A 22297-nucleotide genomic window follows, 5' to 3' on the forward strand; every position below is an offset into this window, starting at 1 on the left:
TGCCATGAAGAGATGAGTTTCCTTTTCATCAAAACTACAACAGCTTACCGATCTGCTGTCAACACTTCCACATGTATCTACTTTGTTGTTCTTCATGGTTCCATAATCCGATTCAGCAGTGCATGGTTCATTTCCATAAAGCTTCTTCAATCTATCCCATAGACTTTTTGCCGATCTGCACTTATCCTCCTGTGAGGAGACATCACCGGTGGGCCCACTGAATATCACCTTCATGGCTTTTTCATTGCACATGCATCTTCTTTCTTCTTCAGAGCCAGTGGGAGGACTGACACTCATAGGGAGACCATTAACAACCGCCATCCAGACATTATAACCTAGGGAGGACAGGTAGACTTCCATTCTACAACTCCAAATGACATAGTTTGATCCATTAAACATAGGAGTAGGGATTGACTCACACTTAACCATTGTGTCCTAGACAGGATCTACCCAAGCGAGAGAAAGCTTGATAAACAGGGTACCTAGGCTCTAATACCAATTGTTAGACACAATGCACCATTGAGAGGGGGGTGAATCAGTGGTTCTCAAACTTTTCCCTTTAACTATTCTAGGTGAGCATACCGGTTCATGGATTCTAACTCAATGCAGACTTACCGATTAGAGGAGAGACCACCACAAATGCAACCACACACAAAGGGACATCACATAACACCAGTATGTACAAGGAAAACCCAAGAAGGGAAAAACCTCGGTGAGCAATGCTGCTGGAGTCTACTACTCCAATCTAGCCTCACAATGAAATCTGTTACAAAGTTTAGGGCACCAACCTGTTGATGTGTTTTTTATGCACATGCGAACACAAAATAAAATACCAAGGTATCTTATCCTCTCTTGAACAAAGTTTCTCCGAATGCTGAAGATTTTGCCTAAGGATCAATCGAGGCAACTCCAAGGTTCTTATATGTAGGGTCTCTACGTGTGGATAAGCTCAATTTGGTCTGATGTGATTGTGCTGGAATCACAAGCACATGTTGACAATTTCGCCCAGGTACCCTTGGAAGGACAGGACCTAAAGAGGAATTTCACTCTGGACGCTTTGGAAGGGTTAGGAGCGAAATTTTGCGTTTTGGCTCAAATTCTCCAATTTTCTTCATCCCACTTGCTTGCAACTTGCTCACAAGGCATAGGTAGGTCATTCCTCCCTCAGTCAAGGCGTAGGAGTAAGGATTTTAACCCATGTTAGAAGCTGGAGAGGTTTTTAGAGAAATTTGCTCTGGACCCTTTGGAAGGGTCAGGAGCGAATTTTGTGATTCTGCTCAAATTCATGACCTTTTCTCCAAATTTCCATGTCTAAGTTTGTCCAAGGTGTCTCCAAGGGTGGATTCAAGCTAATTTCCCCTCAAGTCATGCCTTAGGATGAAGGTTTTTTGCAAAATAGGAGTCAGAAGGGAACTAAGGAGGATTTCGCTCCTGTCCCTTTGGAAGGGTCAGGAGTGAATTTGACAATCTAGCTCAAATTTTTCATTCAACTCTCAAGTTTTCAAGTCTAGGCTTGGTCGTTAGGCATTTCTTAAGGATAAATAGGTCAATTTTATACCAATCAATGACTAGAGTACAAGGACATCATTCATCAACTAGACCAATCTCAAACCCTCAAAGGAAAACACCTGGCCACATACCTCCATTCACTTCGTAAACTCAATGACATAGGTCCCAAAAGGCAAGACTTCTAACATGATACAAAGACTTCCTTAAACTCAATTAAGACTCGACCCTCGAAGCAAGACCCAAGCCTAACCAAGAGGAAGCTTTCAACAGAGACCCTGACTTGGACCACCTATTGACCCATTTGAGCCTAAGCAGACCATCCCATCCTAACGAGCCCTCTGCCGACCCTTCAATGCAAAGACTAATAGCCAAGAACCTAAAAGACCAAGAAAACTAACCCTAGAAAGCAAAAAGTAGGGGTCCCCATTTACAATGGGGCAATGTGTGAATACGTCACAACATCTAGCGCCACCTCGAATAAATGTTCCCGAACATTTCAGAGATAAAGACCCAATCGACACTTAGAACCTCCGGAAAATTCAACCCAACTGGTCAAGAGACTAGAAAATGCACTCAAAGTGGAAGGTGAATCCTTAACCAGATCAAGACACTTAGTCTTTGATTACCCATTGTGTGCAAGTTTATTCATTCCCCTCGACAAGACAACTATGACCTCTAGGTTCCCCTATGATTGGTTACGTAGTGTATCTAAACTTCATAAGCATCTTGGATAGAGTCTCGCTGCTAGTCAGACGTCTATAGTTTCGACGAGGTTATTGCCGCAATCTCACGAACATTGATCCATTGCAAGCCGGGCGTCCATAGCTCCGATGGAGTTACTCGCATGTTCCCATTAGCCAATTTTGATATTTCATTTTGCTCATTTTCTTTGATTTTTCTCTTTGATTTTCTCATTTTTCTCTTTTGATATTGCTTTTTCGTTCCGTCAATTTCTTTGGCTCGTAAGCAGTGAAGCTTACTAGGGTTTGAGGATTGCGGTCGCGCTGAAGCCAGATTTTAGATTTTTCACTAATCACAGCTTTGCCTGAAAACCATAATGACTCGGAGTTTATTAATGTGTAAAGATATAGTAATCAAAAGATGTCGGTATCAAGACGCAAAAAGTGATCCTCTTCCAAGCCAAATACAAGTCCTAATCAGACGATAAAGTCGGAGAAGAATAACCTCGGATTCAAAAGTACTTCATGAATAGATATCTAGGAAATGAGTCTAACATAAGATCCAAGATGTTGTCAGTGTGTGAGCAAACAACACAGACGCCTTTCTCTCAAATGGAGGCTCCCACTTAGGACACCTAAACTAAACAAACCGACCGACCGACCGACCCAAAGCAAACAAACCAAAAGACAACGAAAGAAAGCAAGCAACTAACTACCTGAGCCACTCAGGAATCATGAGGCAAATGACTCAAAGCAAATTAAGAACAAGGGTCAAAAAAACCCTTAACTAAAACACACGAAAGGAAAACCTACTCTAAAGCTATATACAAGACTCCTAGATTTGACACGACTCAAAGAAGCGAAGTATGTACATGACTTTACATGATTCCTCAAGATATGCAACAGGAGCGTGGCAAAGGTGATGGTTCTCAGCCTAGCAAATTCATCCTTAAATATGGAAAAGCAAGCTCTCACCATGCATCTCTCATATTCAGGCAAGGTTTCATGTAAGATAATCAGTTGAGGTAACTCATCAGGACCATGATCTATCCAAATACAAGTTGTTTTTCCAAAACCCCCATAATCAAAATCGTAATAACTTTCAAAGCTAGGATTAAGGAAAGAGGCAACCTGGCATTGTTCGTGCTTGAATGGAACTGCATTGTTGGAAGTGAGGTCACCAACTGCTTCAGGAGGTCGCCATTGATGATGAACCATTCCACGTTGATCTTGATTTGGAAGCTCCATTTGAAATAAGCCTAGCGCCCCCTCAAATAGCTCAACATTCTTTGCTTTCACTGAGACATCTTGCATAAACTAAGCATCTTTATGAAATCTTGTAAGCATATCCTCAAAAACTAAGCATTCCTTGATGGATTGAGCTTCAAACATCTCCTCTAGTTAATCAAATATAATCTCTAGTGGCATTTCATCTTCAAGCATAGTCTCGAGAGGCCGGATCTGATGATGAATCACATCACTCACCATAACTTGTTTATCTTGAAATTTTTTTGGCAGTGATTTCATTTGTACTTCTTCCATGAGATCTTTCAGTGCCCCCTCAAATAATATGATGGTGATTAAATCTTTAAGCGCCCCCTCGATTTGTTCTTCATACCTGGGCTCACTTATGATGATTTGTAGCTCTTTGTTCAACATCTCAACTTGATTGTCCTCTTTAAGAATGCTATTTGAAACCTCTTGTATTTCATTCTCAAGAATTTCCAAAGAATTATGGCTAACAACTTCATTTATACAAAGAATTATTGCACAAAATAATCACAGAGGATTTCTTTACAATTCTTTGTATTGCTGTCACAAAAATAAGATATCCAGAAGTTACATATGGCAATTAAATATCAATATTTTAGACCAATATTCTGACCTTGTCGAAGACTTCCAAACATACCAATCAGCAACGATGATCCCCTTTAATTGTATGACTCATATATAGGCTGTACAAAAGGTAGATGGGATGTACGATAGCTTGAATGTGTGTTGAATCTTCATTTAAATGCTAAGTTATCCTCCTAAATGCCGTGCTGGCTTCTTGTGTACTTCCCTTTGGCTGCATTGACTCAAAGATTAGCTGCGTAGACCCAAAGATTGGCTTTGTTGGATTTTCAAAGGCCTTTCAACCTTCACAAAGTTTCAGTTCCTCTTTTTGAATATGTACGAAAGTCTTTAAGAACCTACTTCAACATAAGGAAAGGATTTAAAAGCCTTAAATTATTTCAATTGACCACTTTGTTGAAGTATTCAAGTCGTATGACAGGTCTATGGTATGGTTCAGTATGCATGCTCAACATAAATAAAATATTTAAGTTTCAAATCATTTCTTTTCTGGCACACATTGCATGTAATCACAAATTTATTATTTGCTGGCAAATCTCAATAAATTTGTACCTAGGAGTCTGGAGCTGGCAATTGTAAACAAAACCCTTGTTCCTCCATTTAAACACCACTGTGAATCCTGTGTGAATCCACAAAGAATTTGACTAAGAAAATATCTTTGATCTCTGAAGCCAAATACCTCTAGTATTTTCGTCCTAGGGTTTGAAGTTGAATTTGTATTCCAAACTTTGCAATGTGAGAAATAAAATGTCCAAATTATCAAAATGAGCTCCTTCACTCCTCTTTTATAACGTCCAAGAGAACTTTCGAGAAGTTATATTTTAAATTCACCTTTATTAAATTAATATTCTTTTTGGCCCACATAAAGCGACTTTATATCATTTCTGCTTTTGACTTAAGTCACTTTTAAAAAATTAATCAAATGCAAGACATCTGCAACCTTAATTTAGTTACTGAAATTATTCCCTTTCCAGTTCTCTGAATTAGCCTGTGAGAATAAAATAGGCTAATGGAACTCCCCTCAATGCCTTAGTTGAAGAAGGGGACATTAGATTTACATACAATGGGTAATATGATACACTCTAGAGACACTATACGCTGCTACTTCCCTGAATAGTAGGTGGGTGGTTGGGTAGTAGCTGTTCAAGCTATAGAAGGTGGTAGCTCCTCGAGCTTTCCTTGAGCAGGGATATGTAGCAATATCTTGAAAGGGTGGTTGGGAGGATATGGACTTGTCTAGGGTAAACTCGATGCAATAAACTGTCATTTATGGCTTTGTAACGAGTTATGGAACGTGTCCAACTTCATCATCCGTGGCTGGATCTGTTGGTGCTATCTAAAAACGTTCTGTAGACCTATATTTTCTTTTACTTCCAAATTAGTCTAGACAAAAAAGCTATAGATAGTATGCTTGCCAATTAGAACTAGGACATCCATAATGAAATAATGCGAATGATCTTCTTGTTCATAGTTTCTATTATCCTTGGATGTATATTATATAACCAATCCTTAATGTTTCCTTTTTGGAGAAAAATATATTTGCTTGGATATCAATGAAGGCTATAGATTCATTGAAAGCTATTCCTTTGTCTCTTGCTACCTTCAGCGAGAGATATATGGATGCTTGATTCTTTATCAAAGAATTTGTTTGGTGTGTAACAACAATCTCTTCTAGTGGATATGGGGATGGATTTATTGGTTTTATTGATCTTCCAAGTTTTTCCATTGCAAAAGAAATATTCCTTTTTGTAAGGTGTCAAAGAAATATATGTCACCAGCTTCTCTTTTGTTCTTCTGGGTCTTCAACAGTCTTCCTCACTATATTTTGACATTGATGAGTCAAATTCAGTTTCGTACTACTCTTCATCTTTTTCTTCATGTCTTTCTTTTGCAAATTGTGAATCAGTTTCTAATTCAGGCATTTGATGTTCTCTACAATTTTCTTTGCTACAAAAGAGAATATTATCATTGTCAGCATAATATCCATTAAACATAAACATCTTGTTTCTTTATCCACTTCATTCAGATCGACTTATTCATTTTCTGCATCAAAATATGGTTATTTCGTTCAAAATTTTCTTCTTCAAATTCTTTAAGAGCATTGAGAGCTTTTGAGAATCTAAACTAGCTTGCCAATGCTTTTCATCTTCAATTGGATTCCAAAAATCTGAAATATTAGGGCTTGAAAATACCATGTTTACCTTTGTTGATGCCTTATTAAGACATGAATGAGCATAATGCAATTTTCTTTTTTGCGACTGTAACAATGATTATTAGTTGCATCTCTTGCTAATCTTCTGTTGTCCTTTTGAAGAATTTGTATGGCTTGAATCTTTTGGGTCTTGCAGAATGAAATTGACATCTTGTCCTCGTACAGATTATTGGCTTTTTGCTGTCAAATGTTTCTGCATCATCAATATCTTTGCACTTGTTTGCAAATTTCCCTGCACATAAGTTGAGCAAACTTTCTTGATGTTATACCTGAAAACTTCATATATAGTTGAAAACTATATAGTTCTAATATCTTTGCTCTGCTGGACAAATGTATCAAAGATTGATCGACCAATGCCTTTGGAAATAGAACTGAAAAATAGACTTTTCACAAAATCAATACTTTCAAAATTCAATCTGTATATGGTAGCTAAATAATCTTTTGCTGTATTCTTCAAATTGTTTAATATCACACGATTTTGTTTTTTTCTAGCAAAAATGTATCATCTTTTTGTTTTTGAGTTAGATTAGGGCAAAATTTTGTAATGATTGTTGTGACTGACCCCGTAATTCCTACTGTTTGCACTATCCTTATCTGACTCCAAAGCTTTTTTCCATTAATGGAAGAACATTCCAGAAAAAGATCTTGAAGCTAATTCTGCAGTACCATTATCATCTATTCTATTTGTCTGTTGCAATGCATAATAATAATAACGTGCCCATGGTGCAAACGTGTCACAAGGATTCTTATCACTATCTATAATTAGCCACAAAATGCTATTTGATGCTAATGCCCATAGATGATGTGTGGGGCACTAATCTTGGCCCTTTAGAAGACCTTGAAAACATCTTTGCAGGTGGATTTTTCTGATTTTAATTTTTAGTTGGCAACAAAAAATCTATATCTACGGTCTTTATTGGCCATTAAAGTGGCTTTTGTTGGACTTTTGATAATAGAATAAAAATATACAGATTTAGATGGTACAAGACAATAATTAACACTTTGATCTTTCAAAGCTTTGAGATATATATTTTGTATTCGTTTTTTTTCTCATTTTTTCTATTTACTTCTTGCTTCTTTAGTTTCTTGCTATTCCTTAAATGGAAGCAAGATGAATTTGCATTGTTTGCAATGTATCTGTCATTGAATCAATTTTATACTTAATGCTGTCAATATGAGATTCAACATATGCAATCCAGTTATTGATGGATTTCATGTATCTGGTCATTTCGTGACCTTGTTGAATGATCTAGAAGTTCCAAACAGTCAACTCCCAACTCTTCAATTGAAGATTTTGTAACGTAGGTGGTGCTTGGAGGCTATTGACCACCTTTGAAATACATCTTATTTTTATATTTCCATTGAACAGAAGTTGATGATCCTAGTTTGAAATTGGATCTTTTGCCTTGCATCATGTTTGTGTATTCCTTTAAAATGTTCTGGCTTGATCTTTTTAATTTGAGAGTTAAAATGTTTGGAATGGGTTACTATGATGTGGATGAGGGATGACGTGGACAGTTGGGAGGAATCATGATTTGGAGGCATGGAAGAAGAGGTAGAAACACATGGTGGAATGGTATTCTAGAGTCTAGATCATGGAAAGACTTGATGGGCCGACATGAGCTTGATGAGGAAATGTGATTTGAGAGATTGACGTGAATGAGATGAAAACTTATTTGTATTTACTAGTAAAAACTCAAAATGTTCTGACTTTAGATAATTTTAAATAACTGGAAACCCTATACTGAAATCTTAATATGATTTATATCATAGAAATGGGACTCGGACTCGGCAAAAAAAACTCGGCTCAGACTTGGCTGGACTCGGTAAAGTTAACGTGTCAGCAAAAAAATCAATTGAAAACATATTGTAAGTTGTTGTTTTTTAAACTTAAAATGTCATTGCCGTCGGCCAAGTCTGGGCGAGTCCACGTGAGTCTGGACGAGTTTGGCCAAGTCTGGCCGAGTCTAGGCGATTTTGGGCCCCAGACTCGTCGGAGTCGGAGTCGGAGCCCCCTGGACTCGCCAAGGCCGACTCGACTTGGAAATTGCCCAAACTTGGCGATTTCTGGCAATTCCCATTTCTCTGATTTATATGCCCAAAATCTGACAGTTTTTTGCTAGCATATACTGTGAGTCTTCATGTTAATTTTGCAATAAAGTTGGTAATAGCACAAAACAATTTAAATGTGTGCATCATTTAGACTAAGAGTAAAGTTTGGTTTGACACAGTTATTGTATTATCCCAGTGGTATGTCTAATGTCTAATAATGTAAGCATGTAAACTAATATCTATTTGATAATTATATAGGGGATCAATTGTGCAATTTTTTTCAACCTATATGCACATAATAATACCTATCCTTCTACTTTTGTATTTTTTGTTTATTAAAAAAAGGAAAGATGGCTGGGCATTAACCTTCTTCTTGGACTGAGGGATTCACTCCACAAGACTTTATGCATTTTAATATCCTAGCTTGAAATCTTGACTCAAGATACAAATCTTACTTAATTCTGAATACTTGAAAAATCTAAACTTGTCATTAAAAAGAGTTTCTTTTTCAGAAATGACCTTGTGAATATTTTTTGAGTTATTCCAGGTCCTTTGCAGAAAGCTCATAATAAACTGTTTTCACCTGAAAATTCAGTAATTGATTGCTTCATTGCTTTAGCAACTTGAACAAAAAGAATTTTGAGATTTCTTCAAATGAAGCTTTGGACTATAAGTCATAGGATTTGCTCTGGTATACTGAAATTCTTATAACTCAGCAACTTAAACAGGTAGAGAGTAAACTACTCGCCTCTGGACAATGATAGCTTGGTGGGTATAAGACAATCAGGATATGGAAGAGTAATGACTGACCTCAACATTTTATGCTGTTGTACAATTAACTGAAATAGGGTTCTGTGAGTTCTAGGCTTTGATCTTGATTCCTGAATAATTTACAATACCCAACGACTATTAGACATATGAAATGTCAAAACTTTCCTTATAGATTTTCTTGTTTTACCATAATTGGGCCCTTACCACCTGGAGAGGAGCGAATGGCTGAAGAATCTTGTAGTTTTTGCTGGGGTAGTTTGATGTGGAAGAGTTTAAACTTTTTTGAATGACTAACCTTCATTTGTTTATAATGAAGTGATTGATGATTGATTTTGATTGCCCTATGCCTATACTCTTTTTTCATAGTGATATTTATTGCTGAAATTATGAATGATGTATAAAGACAGGGAATTTCTTATTTGAAATTACCCTTTAATCTTAGATGACCAAGATATTTACTATAATGACTCTTGTTTCTGGACACAGCTCTACCAACACATTGTTCTTAGCGGAGGAAGTACAATGTATCCTGGCTTGCCAAGCAGGTAATATTCTGACTCTACTCCAGTGTGTGCATAATGCTTTTAGTACTAGTTTAAACAGTATTGCTTTCGATATTTTATTTGTCTTTGTTTAATTCGAGTCATATTTCCATGAGAGAAGTTTTAATTAGTGTCATTTGCTGATGAGCAGCAAATAGGTGAGGAAACTAAAGAGTTAAAGAGATTATAAATTTCAGGAAAGGTCAAATGCTCCATACATTGTTTTACATGATGGGGTTTAGATTTAAGAAGAATAAGGCAAAGCTCAAAACTGCAGATTTGGAATCTTAGTGACATTATTAAGGTATATTCCATATTTCATGCTGGAATTTATGATATATTTTGATGTATAAAAGTTTGGAAACATATTAACTAAAAAATAGGTGTTTTGAAATTGTGTGGGATGTGTAAAACGAAATTTTGATGTGTCTGCTTGAAGAAATCCAGGTTCAACCTCATATATTGTCGGTATATCCAAGGGAGCCCCTTGGGGCTATTTTGATGTTCCCCTATTCTGAGACATATTGGGGATAGAGGGACGGAGATAGAAAATCTCTATCCCTGCCACTGGCCCCATTTTAAAAATTTGTTGGGAATGTTATTGAGATGCGTCCTCGATTCAGGGGATGTTCCCAATTATGTCACTCTTTAGCAACTGCTGATTGGGGATAGTGTGCCATCTGTTCCATGTTCTAGGGACATAAGGGCATCCTTTATCCATCAAAAAAAAATTTAAACCTAAAAAATAAAAATAAAAAAAGTAAATATAAAAAAAGGCCTCCCAACCTAAAGATTACTAGATATAACATAATGTTAGACTACACTATTAACATGGCCATTTATTGTTTGCGGCAATGATGTAGTTACACCACATTAGCTATGTCTAGAAGGTAACTTACAATGTAACTTTTCCTTTCAATAATCAACCTTTCAATTAGGGCTTAAGTGGCCACACTCCTGAACACTGATGTTGATAACCAATGCTACTGCTGTGTAATGCCCGCCAAAATACCCTAGAGAAAATAAAGCAAACTAACATACTAATGGAGATAATTTTTTTTAAAAACATCATTTAATACAACACATAGCATCATCTATGCAATGTGAATAGATCATTCATTAACACTAACATTATGAACATAAACCATTACACAAAATTCATTAGCCAACTACGCAAGCAGAATAAACATTACAATCACTACAACTATCTCCCTAGGGTATCGTAACGCCATTACTTAATCAACCAACATAAGCAATAACATCCCACTCCTTTGATTATAACACTTAATGTTCTGTAATACTTAACCATGCACATATGCAACTCATTTATTTCTATCCATTATGACTTGCAAACTACTCAATTATTTAGCCAATATGAAATGCAAGCTACTCAACCATTTTAATCAACATGATATGCTACTCTTCAATACAAGACTTGTAAAGTTATTTCAATTTCAATTAAAGAACAAGTTATGAACTATGTATGCTATAAATGGATATGAGGAATTATGTCAATGTCTGATAATTCTGATTTTATCTGCAGGTCTGAAGGAGAGAGATCATTTAATATTTTCTATGTCTACTCCAAATGAATTCAATTGGCATATATATCATTTAGGCAACCGGTCAATTGGTGTATTGACCGGTCATGCCTTTTAGGCATGACCGATCAATGCACCCATTGATCGGTGCCTTTGTAATTATACCATTAACACAATGCTGATTATCGGTTCAAAACACCCGATAGCATATTGTAATATCATAATATAATGACTAATCAATGTAATGAATCGGTTCATATAAACACCGATGATTCAAAGTGCACGATGTATGTAATCCAACCGGTGCAGTTGTTAACTAATGTTAATTCCAAATGAAGCGGTGTATTCATTAAACCCGATAACAAATATGCCCGATATAATTACGCCTGATAACAGATGTGAACCGGTGCCAATGGTTATGCACCCGATAGCAAGTATGTATCGGCTAATAACCTGATGACTTATAGCATTTAATATGCTATCGGGTTAATACCCCGATAGCATATTAATGCCAATTAATAATTGACATTAATATGCTATCGGGTTGTTAGCCCAATAGCATAATGATAAGTGATGTTTGTACAATCCGATAATCATATGCAATATAAATCTGACATGAAGCATGTAAATAACAGAACAAGGAAGGTTAGGAAGATCTTATCTTGCATAAGCTACCATGCATTAACAAGACTAAACCCTTTTCCTTGTGTTCATTTTATGCACCAAATCCAAATGTTCCTATACCCTTAACCAATCTTTAACTAATATGATTATCATTCATCTACCATGATAATGCAGGGTCATAATTTCCTTTCTTAACTAGTACCTCCATATTTACACATGATTCCTTAATTCTAGCATGATCATTTCCCTTTTACATGATTCCAATATGCATATTGAGATAACCATAATGTGTTTTACTAAAACAACTTCCTAAATGCCATACATGATTTCTTGTTTCATTCTAACCTCACCATACGTATAATTGCCATTAACACATACATAATGTCATTTATCAACCACAATTCCTATGCCATAGCAATCCTATTTACTTAGTTTCCTTTTCACTTAAAACTCCCAAGCTCATCTAATAATCGTAACATACACGTGATAACAAATGCATAGCAACAATCTAATCACGTTATTTCCATCAACTAAGCAATATTCAAACACATTCGAAAGCACCCATAACTTATTATTCTACTAGGGTCATAGCCTTATTCCGCACTAACTAAAGCAATCTAAATCATTTCCTTAAATTTAGCTATTCATCTTATCACTACCCATTCATTCTTGCAATCTAGAAACATCCATTTACCAAGAATATAAAACCTTTTCATTAAGAACATTCATACAATATTTTCTTATACATCCATGCTCAAGATCATATTGACACAACATATGCTTATTACAATCCATTACAACATATAACGATCTCATCTTACTACAAGTCCTAATACTTCTATCCTCTAAATGCAAGTTACGCAGTTACATTTACAATAACATCTTAATTACCATATTAGATTCCCTATTCTTTTCTATCTCAAACATGAACATAGTTACCAATTTCAACTCATGAATCCTTTCACAAACCATTACAAGATAATCTACGACATATCTATTATCATGTATGCATTCCATTTTTAATATAACTACATTTCATTATATCTCATCATCCATCTTACAAATCATACGCGAATTCCTAAAACAACATCTACTGTATAATTTCATGATCATTTCAACAAGAGCATAGCTCTCCTAGTACATAATCTTATTTGCTAGTATTACAAATTATTTCATTACATAAAGTTTAAACCATGATATCATTTACATTCATCAGATACAACAATCATCCATAAGCTGCAATGAAGAAGTATCCACATCCACGCATGAAGAATCCAAGAAGAATATCCCAATGGTAGAAAAGCACCAACCACCCGACCATGTGGAACCAAAGGAACCAGCCCCCGTGCTAGGAGATGACACAAGTTCCCAACACACACTCTAGACCTAAGCTGACACCAAACTACCAAAGAGACTCACAACCCAAGAATCACAACAGAACTAACACAACAACCAATTCATGGCAACCACCAATAGAAAACTCCCGGAGGCGTAACAATAAACAAGGCATAAATGTAACAAGCAAGGACACATGTAGGAGTGGAGTGTCATCCCATGCTATCCTCCAAAATATAGATACACAACCCTTCAAGGCATAACCCCGATAGACATGTGAGCCATCTCAACCTATGAGAGAATCAAGGGAGATTGACTTACCACCGCAGTGGCCTTCCCAAGCTTATCCTAAAACATCCTCCCTAGGATCAAGTCTTGGGGCTCAACTATTAAATATCTTGATTAGGTGAGTCCTAATTACCCAACCCATCTAATTCATTATTAATGTTATCACTTGTTTATAATAAGGAAAACTTCCGATGTGCTCTGGCGATCTAGACAAGAGGCTTATCAACTCACCGCCTATCTCTCATGATCCAAACCATCACATGGAAGTCCACTCCCCCTACATGTTCCCAAAACAAAACCACAACAAGAGACTCCAAATTCAATAATCAAGAATGAAACCCATAAACATCATCATGCAGCCATAACACATTCATGAACATCCAAAGACTGCCATATCAAGCAAAGCAACAATGGGCCTCAAAACGAAATAATGCAACAAGGGCCACAATAGGGCAATAAAAATCTGTCCAAACATAGAATGAGTATAAGCAGCACTTGCTGGTTCAAGAGCAATAGAACAACCTTCACCTATCATGGCTCATTAACATGAAAGAGAGCACAAAACCTCAATAGTAAAACACATCAACCTAACGAAGTAAAAGCCACATAGAAACATCAAATCTGATAAAATCTGATACTAGAAAACATCAACAAACCTCCAACACAACCTCCGGTACAAGAACAAATCAGAAACGTACAACACAGATTGACCCAAACTGGACAATTACCAAAATAACACAGATTAGCTCATTTGACTAACAGAGAGACACATTTGACAAACCCCGAGGCGCATTAAATACCTTTTGAAGCGCATTTATCACATTCTAAAGCGCATATGTACAATCCTGAAGTGCATATGATCAATTCTGTAGCGCATTTGTTCACAGGTTTAGTGCATATGACTCCTGTTATGGCGCATATAAAACAAACTCAAATTTCACAGGAAAGATTCAAAATCCGATTCCAGATTAAAAATCACAAATTCATCACTAAGTCCTGAAATCAACTACAATAGTGTCGCCCAGAAAATACTAACAAAAGGGCATAAACAATTCGAAATATCATAAATCATATAGGAAGAAATATCAAAGTATGCAATCACAGCCTTTGAGCCAAAACTTATATATAGAAAAACACAGAGAGCCTAAGATGGCCTGATAACACATTCAATAAGTTCACAGACTCAAACAATTATAAGAAAGATAAACAACAAGCATAGGTAACCATATCTCACAACAATGGAGATTCTGGGAAAACTCCCTTACGACTGTGCCAGACTGGAAGAGTTCTCAGAAATCCCCAGACAATCCTTATCCTTAAATGCATCAATGAAAATCTCAGACTGGCTAAACCAAATCCCAAGCTCATTATATAACATGAAGCCAAAGCACATAAGATTTCACAGACAACCATTTCCCAGTGTCGTGCGCTCTCGGCATAATACAGAATACAAACATTATTACAAAACTATAATATATAAAACTATAGAATATACATCCCCATCAATATTTATTTTCCAACTATAGAAAACTTCTAAATTATTTTCCCAAAACACCCGCATATAGTTTTCTGCAGACACAGAGTAGACAAGGAAAAATAATAAAAATACAAAAGAAGGAATCCTCAAGATTTGAAGTAATTGAAAAAGCAAGCTGATGAAGCGCCCAACAATCCAAACAAAGCTCCAACCAAAACTCCAAGCTCCCCAAATCAAAAATCCCAAAAACTATGCAGAAGAAAATAGCAGAAGGTAACCCAACACAATGCACAAGCTACGAAATAAAAAGAATTCAAAACCAAAACCCTAGCCTCCAAACCGGCCAATCAAAATAATCCTTAAAACATTATTTCTTACCTACCCAACATAATATTATTTTATTTCCCCAATTTAAATTTAGCCAATAAAAATAAATGGTAGGTAGGGGATATTATGACTCTTATTTACATGTATAAGTAGAATATCATAAACATTATTTACCAAAGTATAAATAGAGCTATGCCTCATAAAATAAACTATGGGTATAATAATAAAATATAATGAAATATGTTTAGCAATGTATAAATAACATCTATGCCCCAAAAATAACAATGGGCAATATAATAATCAAAGCCAATTAAATAAATGGGATATCCAAGAGCTAATAATTTAAATAAATAATTAAATAAAAGCCATTAATAAATATTAATCAACACTAAAGTATAAAAGCGATATTTAATCAATAAATTAATAAATAGATATCTAAACAATAAATTCCAAATAACCAATAAATCAATAATAGATAAATAAACATTAAATCTTCAATAATAAAATAATCAAATTAAACAATAATAAAGTATGAACTACCAATTAAATTAAACATTAATAAACTATAAAACCACACATTAATTATTAAATAATTAAATAACCAAATACTCACAATCACCAAGAAGACCACAACTGACTGACATGGCAAATTACGCCAAGACACTAACGACTCAAGGGTGACATCTTAGACCTAGAGTATGTGAAGGGAACTCATGTCAACTCCGACAACATGTCATTGGGAATTAAAGACACGCTCAAATCTATGGAGCCAGGTGGAGTCGGTATCTGGTACCTACAAATCTTGCATCCACAAAACAACGATACAACATATACATATATATAATAATAGGCAAGTGATAGAGAATCGCAACGGCACATCCTGCTCGCAATGAGTGATGTGACATCATCCCTATCACGAAGACAGTCATACAATGATTACACACATGATATAGCCAACTCATCATATGCAATCATGAAATAGGGTTAGTACATCCATAATGACATCAAATCTATGATTAGTATAATCCATCAACGTAGAAATGCATATAAGATCCATAAAGCATATGTCCATCATATCTCATAATCAATAATAAGAAGTGTCATCTTCATAATAATCCAAGATATGTCAGTCATCCATAAGAGTCATCATTTAACATATGTCCATATAAAATGTCTAACATCATAAACATAGAACTTACGATATGAAATAGAGTCATAAGCAATCATCAAGGTTTCAACAATATGTCTAAATAAGTCTATCGATGCATAGATCAAAAGATAAACTGAGGAGGGACACTACATGCTGCAAGCACTGAAAACGTATGTTGTAAAAGGAAGTATAAGAGAAATGTTGGTTGATAATGCTATTTGTTTATTAAAGGAGTCTTTATAATTGCTCCTTATTTTCAAGTCACTTAAAAGTTAAACTACATGATCACATAAAATGGTGAATATTCACTTTGATTCTAAGACTCTGTTCAGACATATTAAATGCCCTTTTACTTGCTCGTTTGTTTTTCTGAGAGTGCACATATTCATGCGGTTAATGTGTATAAGTTTTTAGTTGGGGATTATTTCTAATCTTTTTTGGTTTCTACAAAATTTAAAAGTTGATTATGGTATCTTTAAGAATGCAATATGCTAAATGAAATCAATTTACACCTTAATATTGTTTAAAACTTTTCATGGACAAGCTAGTAGTTGAATGTAGGACCTCCCATTTGCTGCTGGGGTACTCTTTCACTGAGCTACTGGCCCTCTTTGTGACTGGTCCATCTCTGGTTTGAGTGGCTCATTTTCCAACACCCCCCTTTTGAGCCACACTGCAAGTGCTTTGGGACCCTAGCTTGACATGGCTTTGCTGACCTGGGATCTGATACTATGCTAAACTTTTCATGAATCAGCTAGCAGTTGAGCCTATGACCTCTCATTTGCTGCTGGGGTGCTCTACCAGTGAGTTACTGGCCCTCTTGATGACCGGTCTATCTCTGGTTTGGGTGTGGCTCATTTATCAATTATTAGATGGGGGTCATTTCCAATATTTTTTCTTTCTACAAACTGTAAATGTTGATTATCGTATATCTAAGAAGGCAATATGCTAAATGAGATCAATTTATAACTTAATGTATAGCACACACAATATTAATTCTTATTCTGATCAAATCTACAACTTTCTCGCAGGTATTATAATTGCATGTAAATAACATTCACTTTATAGTTTTCTAAAATCCTGTTTTTTATATTATGTAGTTCTGATCTATGGGAACACGATCTTCAATTATTTCATGGGAAATACTTTATATTCGTATGATATGAAGTGAGACTGGAAGTAATTACGAAAATTGATATCTATAAGTGGTTGCTCAATATTACAGTTTTCCATTAAGGAAATATAACTATGGAGTTTACTTCTCAAAATTACAGCTAAATGTTTCATGTTTTTCAATTTTGTTTTTTGTTGTTCAATCCTTTCCTAAGCAGCAACTATTGCATAAAGTTCTTTTTAATGAACATGTTGATATGTAAACTATCTCATTTTTTTTTTCAATAAACTTTGTTATATTCATGGATATTGATTGCATTGAACCAAATATTTCCTGTATCGATGGAAATTCCTACCACTTTTATTTTTTTTCCACCCAGTGAAACTTCTTGGATATTGATACATTTCTCCATTCAATCATTTATATGATTATTTTTCTTGACTGTTATGTACAGGTTAGAAAAAGAAATACAGGATCGTTATCTTCAAGTTGTATTGAAGGGAAATAAGGATGGGCTTAAGGTGGGAATTCAGACCAATACTATCTTGCTAATATTTTGTCTGGACTCTGCCTTATGTTGTGCTAAATACGGGTGTCAAGGTGCAACAATAATTAATGTTTTTTTAATAAATATATGTGTGGAAAATAGTCTTCCATTGCATCCAATTAAATCATAATATTTGTATAATTCTTGTATAGCGTTTACTTATAGTTGCTGTTATCCATTCTTTTTTTCATTGAGGATTGGAATATATTGTGCTATATTCTTTGCTTGTAGACAATGACGTGCCAATCAACACCATTCCTCAAGTAGCCTCAGTTAGCAAATACAATTTCAGAGGCACATATTTTGGTGGTGTTACACCCCTACAAAACTCATCATTTGAACCTTGTTTTCCTGTTCTCCACTGAAGTCTTCCGTCAGAGATTTAGGTTCAAGGGCTGAGAATGTTGTTTCTAGTTTTTGTCTCCAATGTTGTATGCCCAGTCCATAGGAGAAGCTGCTCATCTTCAAGGTTATTTTGTCTTCGTTGAGCAGGCTATGTGCAGCAACAAGGAATGTTTGGGGATGGTCTACTACTATATACATTCCATGGCTTGCAGTAAAAGAAGTAATAAAAATTTAATTTGATCCTCCCACATATTTCTGTCTCATGTGCATATCTTGGCTACAATTTTGATTGATAAATTATTATAAATATATGTTAAATTCTTTATACTGTGCTTGGGTTAGTTGAAATCTATAGCTGTAGCTCTGCTCTTCACTCTTCATCAGTGCACCTTTAAAAGGATGTTGTAGATATAATTATAGGTTCCTTTTCCTCTAATTATTTTTCTGCACATATTTCCATACATTTTTAATGTATTATATATGTAGTTTTGAAATCCTTTAAAGAAACTTATCTAAATATTTTCCAAACTCGTCATGCAATAGCATTGATCAGAAATTTTAGCATTACTATATTATAAGCATTTAAAAAAAGTGAGTCGTGTTTGACTAATACAAATTCTAGACGTATGGTCAATAATGGTCAAATTTCTCAAATGACATCCTTACAGGTGGTTTGACCTCATGTTTCTCCAATTCTACATATGCAATCTGCATCTCTAAGAAAGAGCTCTATCTTGCTAACCATATTATGTACTAAGTAAGTCTCAGAAAATGACAGCGATCAAGTTCTTGATATAACTTCTTCAAGGCTTCACATCTCCACTTGAATGCATATGCTTGTGTAAAGCACTGTTTTTTCATCCACCCTTTAAAGTTTTGTCATTTGTGAGCAATTCAACATACCATCCCTTCTGTAAGTCGGCATCGTTCTCCTTAACAAGATTGATGGCTTTATAATATGAACTACGAATGCTTGAAAGGACTGATTGTTATATGAAACCTCACTACAAACAGCACATTTAATATCCTTAATTTTGACTAACATTCTTTTCGTCCCCAAAATAATATATGAAGGTCATCCTCCATGGGACTTCTACTTTCTTCAAAAGGATATATATAGTAGATTTCATCCCAAAGCTGACCACAACTGTATGAAATAGTTTGATGATTATATAGTACAATAGAGTAATAAAGGCAAGGTTCTATAGTAAATTATACAGATGGAATGATTTCATACAAAATCTTGCCTTTATCTCTTTAATTATCATGTATATAAATAAGTTATAACACATACCACCATTGTTATGGGATTCAGCCAACAATGCATATTTAATACAATTACCTGAGATACATTCTGTAGTCAACAATATCCAGGACTCCATAACCTCTTTAGGATAATTCCCAAAAGCAACCTTAAATTAGTGCGTCCAAAATGAATTAAAAATCAATAAATACTTATGTTGATGAAGTTTATGTAAACAGCATACAGATTTGTGTTTTGACACGTAAAGGAGTTAACTAGCACAGTTGTGCTATATCTTTGGAAGCTAAGTGCATATCTGTATATCAGAGACAAATATGTCTTATGATATTTGAACGTGAATTTTTTATAAAGGCCCCAAATTTTGGAGCCTTCTAGGAATGAAGCGGTTTATCAACTTTGAGAGACACTCTGTAATATGTATTGATTATGTCTGCATCAAACTTCGTACTATAATGTAGTGATTATGTGTAATATTTATCTGCATTCCTCAATGCAGACACTATTTAATTTTGCTGCTTGTTCGGTACTGCAATTTCTTGATGGGCTACAAATTCTGAGTTTCTTCTTCACAATGCAATAAAAATTTCTTTGATGCGAGTTTTATTTATATAAATAAAGGGATAACAGTAATTTGTTTTTTCAGTTTCTGACTGTCCCAAGAGACAGATCCACACATTCTCGGATTCATCCCTTTATCATTGTTGCATTTCTTTTATTTCACCCATTATTCAACGATACTCTGGCCAAGGCATAAGTTCTACTTTGAGCAAACAGTCATGGAATGTGTGCTGAACTTAGTAACTATATTTATTTACAGTAGTAGATTTTATATAAAAGGCTTGGTTTGCAGAGTTTTTCAACATCTACATAAAGAAAAATAGTTTAATGGATGGTTTTTTTTTATAGAAATTGCGACTAAGAATTGAGGATCCACCCAGGCGGAAACATATGGTTTATCTGGGAGGTGCTGTTCTTGCTGGGATAATGAAGGTATCTCATTTTCACAAATTTCCAAATACTCTGTTTGTTCGGCAATTAAGTTCAACTCAATGACCAATCTTTTCTATACAGGATTCACCTGAGTTTTGGATAAGCAGACAAGAATACCAAGAAGAAGGAGTTGGGTGTTTGAGGAAATGTGGTCAAGCATGATTTGTAGATATCATGTAATATTGGATGGATATTTGTAGAGACATGCAATTTCAGATAAGCCAGATTATACCATCTCAGGTGTTATTAAAGGGCCTTCCGCATTTGGTTTTGCAATTTTAGATGCAATAAGGTCTGCCTTTTGCTGGTTGTGCAATTCCCCAAAATTTCAATCCAAGAATGTAACAATGTTTTATTGTAAGTGAACATTTTACATTTCAAATTTGTCACATATAATTATAATTTTATTTTTGTTATTGTATTTCAGTCATTGTCACATTTTCTTATGATTTTCATGCTACAAATGATGTTTGAATTGTGTTAGCTTTTGAATTTACACTTGACAAACTTTTTTGAGGTGTTTAATAAGGATTACAAGTCATAAATACATAATTGGTGAACTGTTAGTGAACATCTCTCTCAGTTTACAGATCAAGTGGTATTCAGAGCAGGATAGAATTATCTATTGGCATTAGTTTTCAGTCATTTGGTAAGATTCTGGTTTTATGCTTGTTATCAGCTTGAGTGAAAGTGGTGATTTGAGTTAGTTGAGCCCAACATTGGTACAAGGGAGTGGAACAGAGCACAAGGAAGAATGGCTAGTGGTGGTGACAAAGATATGGATGATGGAGAAGAAAGGTTTAGAAAGTTGGAAAAGGATGTTTCAAGAATTTCTAGGTCTTAGGGCAAAATTGATATGTTGGAGAGTGTTCTCAAGTAATTACTTACAAATTGAGCATAGAAAAGGAGCCTGAGCTAGAGGAGAAGCCCAAGACTACAAATTTTTAACAAGGTGAAACATCCTCAATTGGAAACAATGACCTATTTAAGGAAAAGTAAAGGATAGATATCCAAGCTTGCACAAGATGAACTCACAATGATAAATATTATTCACTTGTTTGAAGATATTTGGTCATGCACTTGGTACAAAGCTCATCTTGCTTCTTTGGAATTGAGAAGAGTTTCACCTATCTCCAAGTGGGAGAAGTTAGAAACTTGTTGAAGAAACATTTCTGCTCTATATGCTATGAAGAGGGAGCCTTGTGTAATGATATTTCTAGTGTCAAAGACAAGGCCAAAATATTCAAGAATATATGATTGCCTCTATAAGGTGTTGCAACTTGGCAAGGATGTGATGAATAGGGAGATGCTAACCTAAGAATAACATTTTTGAAATCTCAAAACATTGACGAGGCATGTGCACAACGCTACTATATGCAGATGGATAAGAAGGAAATTTCCTCTTAGGAACAACCAAAATGATAAGAAGGCAACAAGGTGGAGACTCAAGCAAAGGGAAAGCAAAATGAAGGGCAACAGGAATGCAAACACCCCTACAAAGAATAAGGATAAATAATTTTTTTACAAACACTGTGTTTGATGACACAATGAAGAGCTTTGTTGAAAGCTTTATTTGGACTTACACTCTTTTGAAAAGTACAAAATGAGCAAGAATGATTCTTGTAGGAAGAAGGTGATGGAGAGGGATGCAAATCTGATGTAGATAACCATTTTT

General features: G+C 35.2%; 1 protein-coding gene across 1 annotated transcript in view; it reads left to right on the plus strand.

Moving 5' to 3' along the window:
* Positions 1-21038, plus strand: part of LOC131066904 (actin-related protein 2) — a 167491-nt gene extending 146453 nt beyond the window's left edge. Inside the window, exons 12-15 of the mRNA XM_058001790.2 lie at positions 9565-9623; positions 17931-17997; positions 20539-20622; positions 20704-21038. Coding sequence (XP_057857773.1) covers positions 9565-9623; positions 17931-17997; positions 20539-20622; positions 20704-20784 — 291 coding nt within the window. The 3' untranslated portion in view covers positions 20785-21038. The remainder of the gene's footprint in view (positions 1-9564; positions 9624-17930; positions 17998-20538; positions 20623-20703) is intronic.
* The last annotated feature ends 1259 nt before the right edge of the window (positions 21039-22297 follow it).

This window comes from Cryptomeria japonica, chromosome 9 (assembly GCF_030272615.1).
Source record: "Cryptomeria japonica chromosome 9, Sugi_1.0, whole genome shotgun sequence".
In the NCBI taxonomy this organism is placed as follows: Eukaryota; Viridiplantae; Streptophyta; class Pinopsida; order Cupressales; family Cupressaceae; genus Cryptomeria; species Cryptomeria japonica.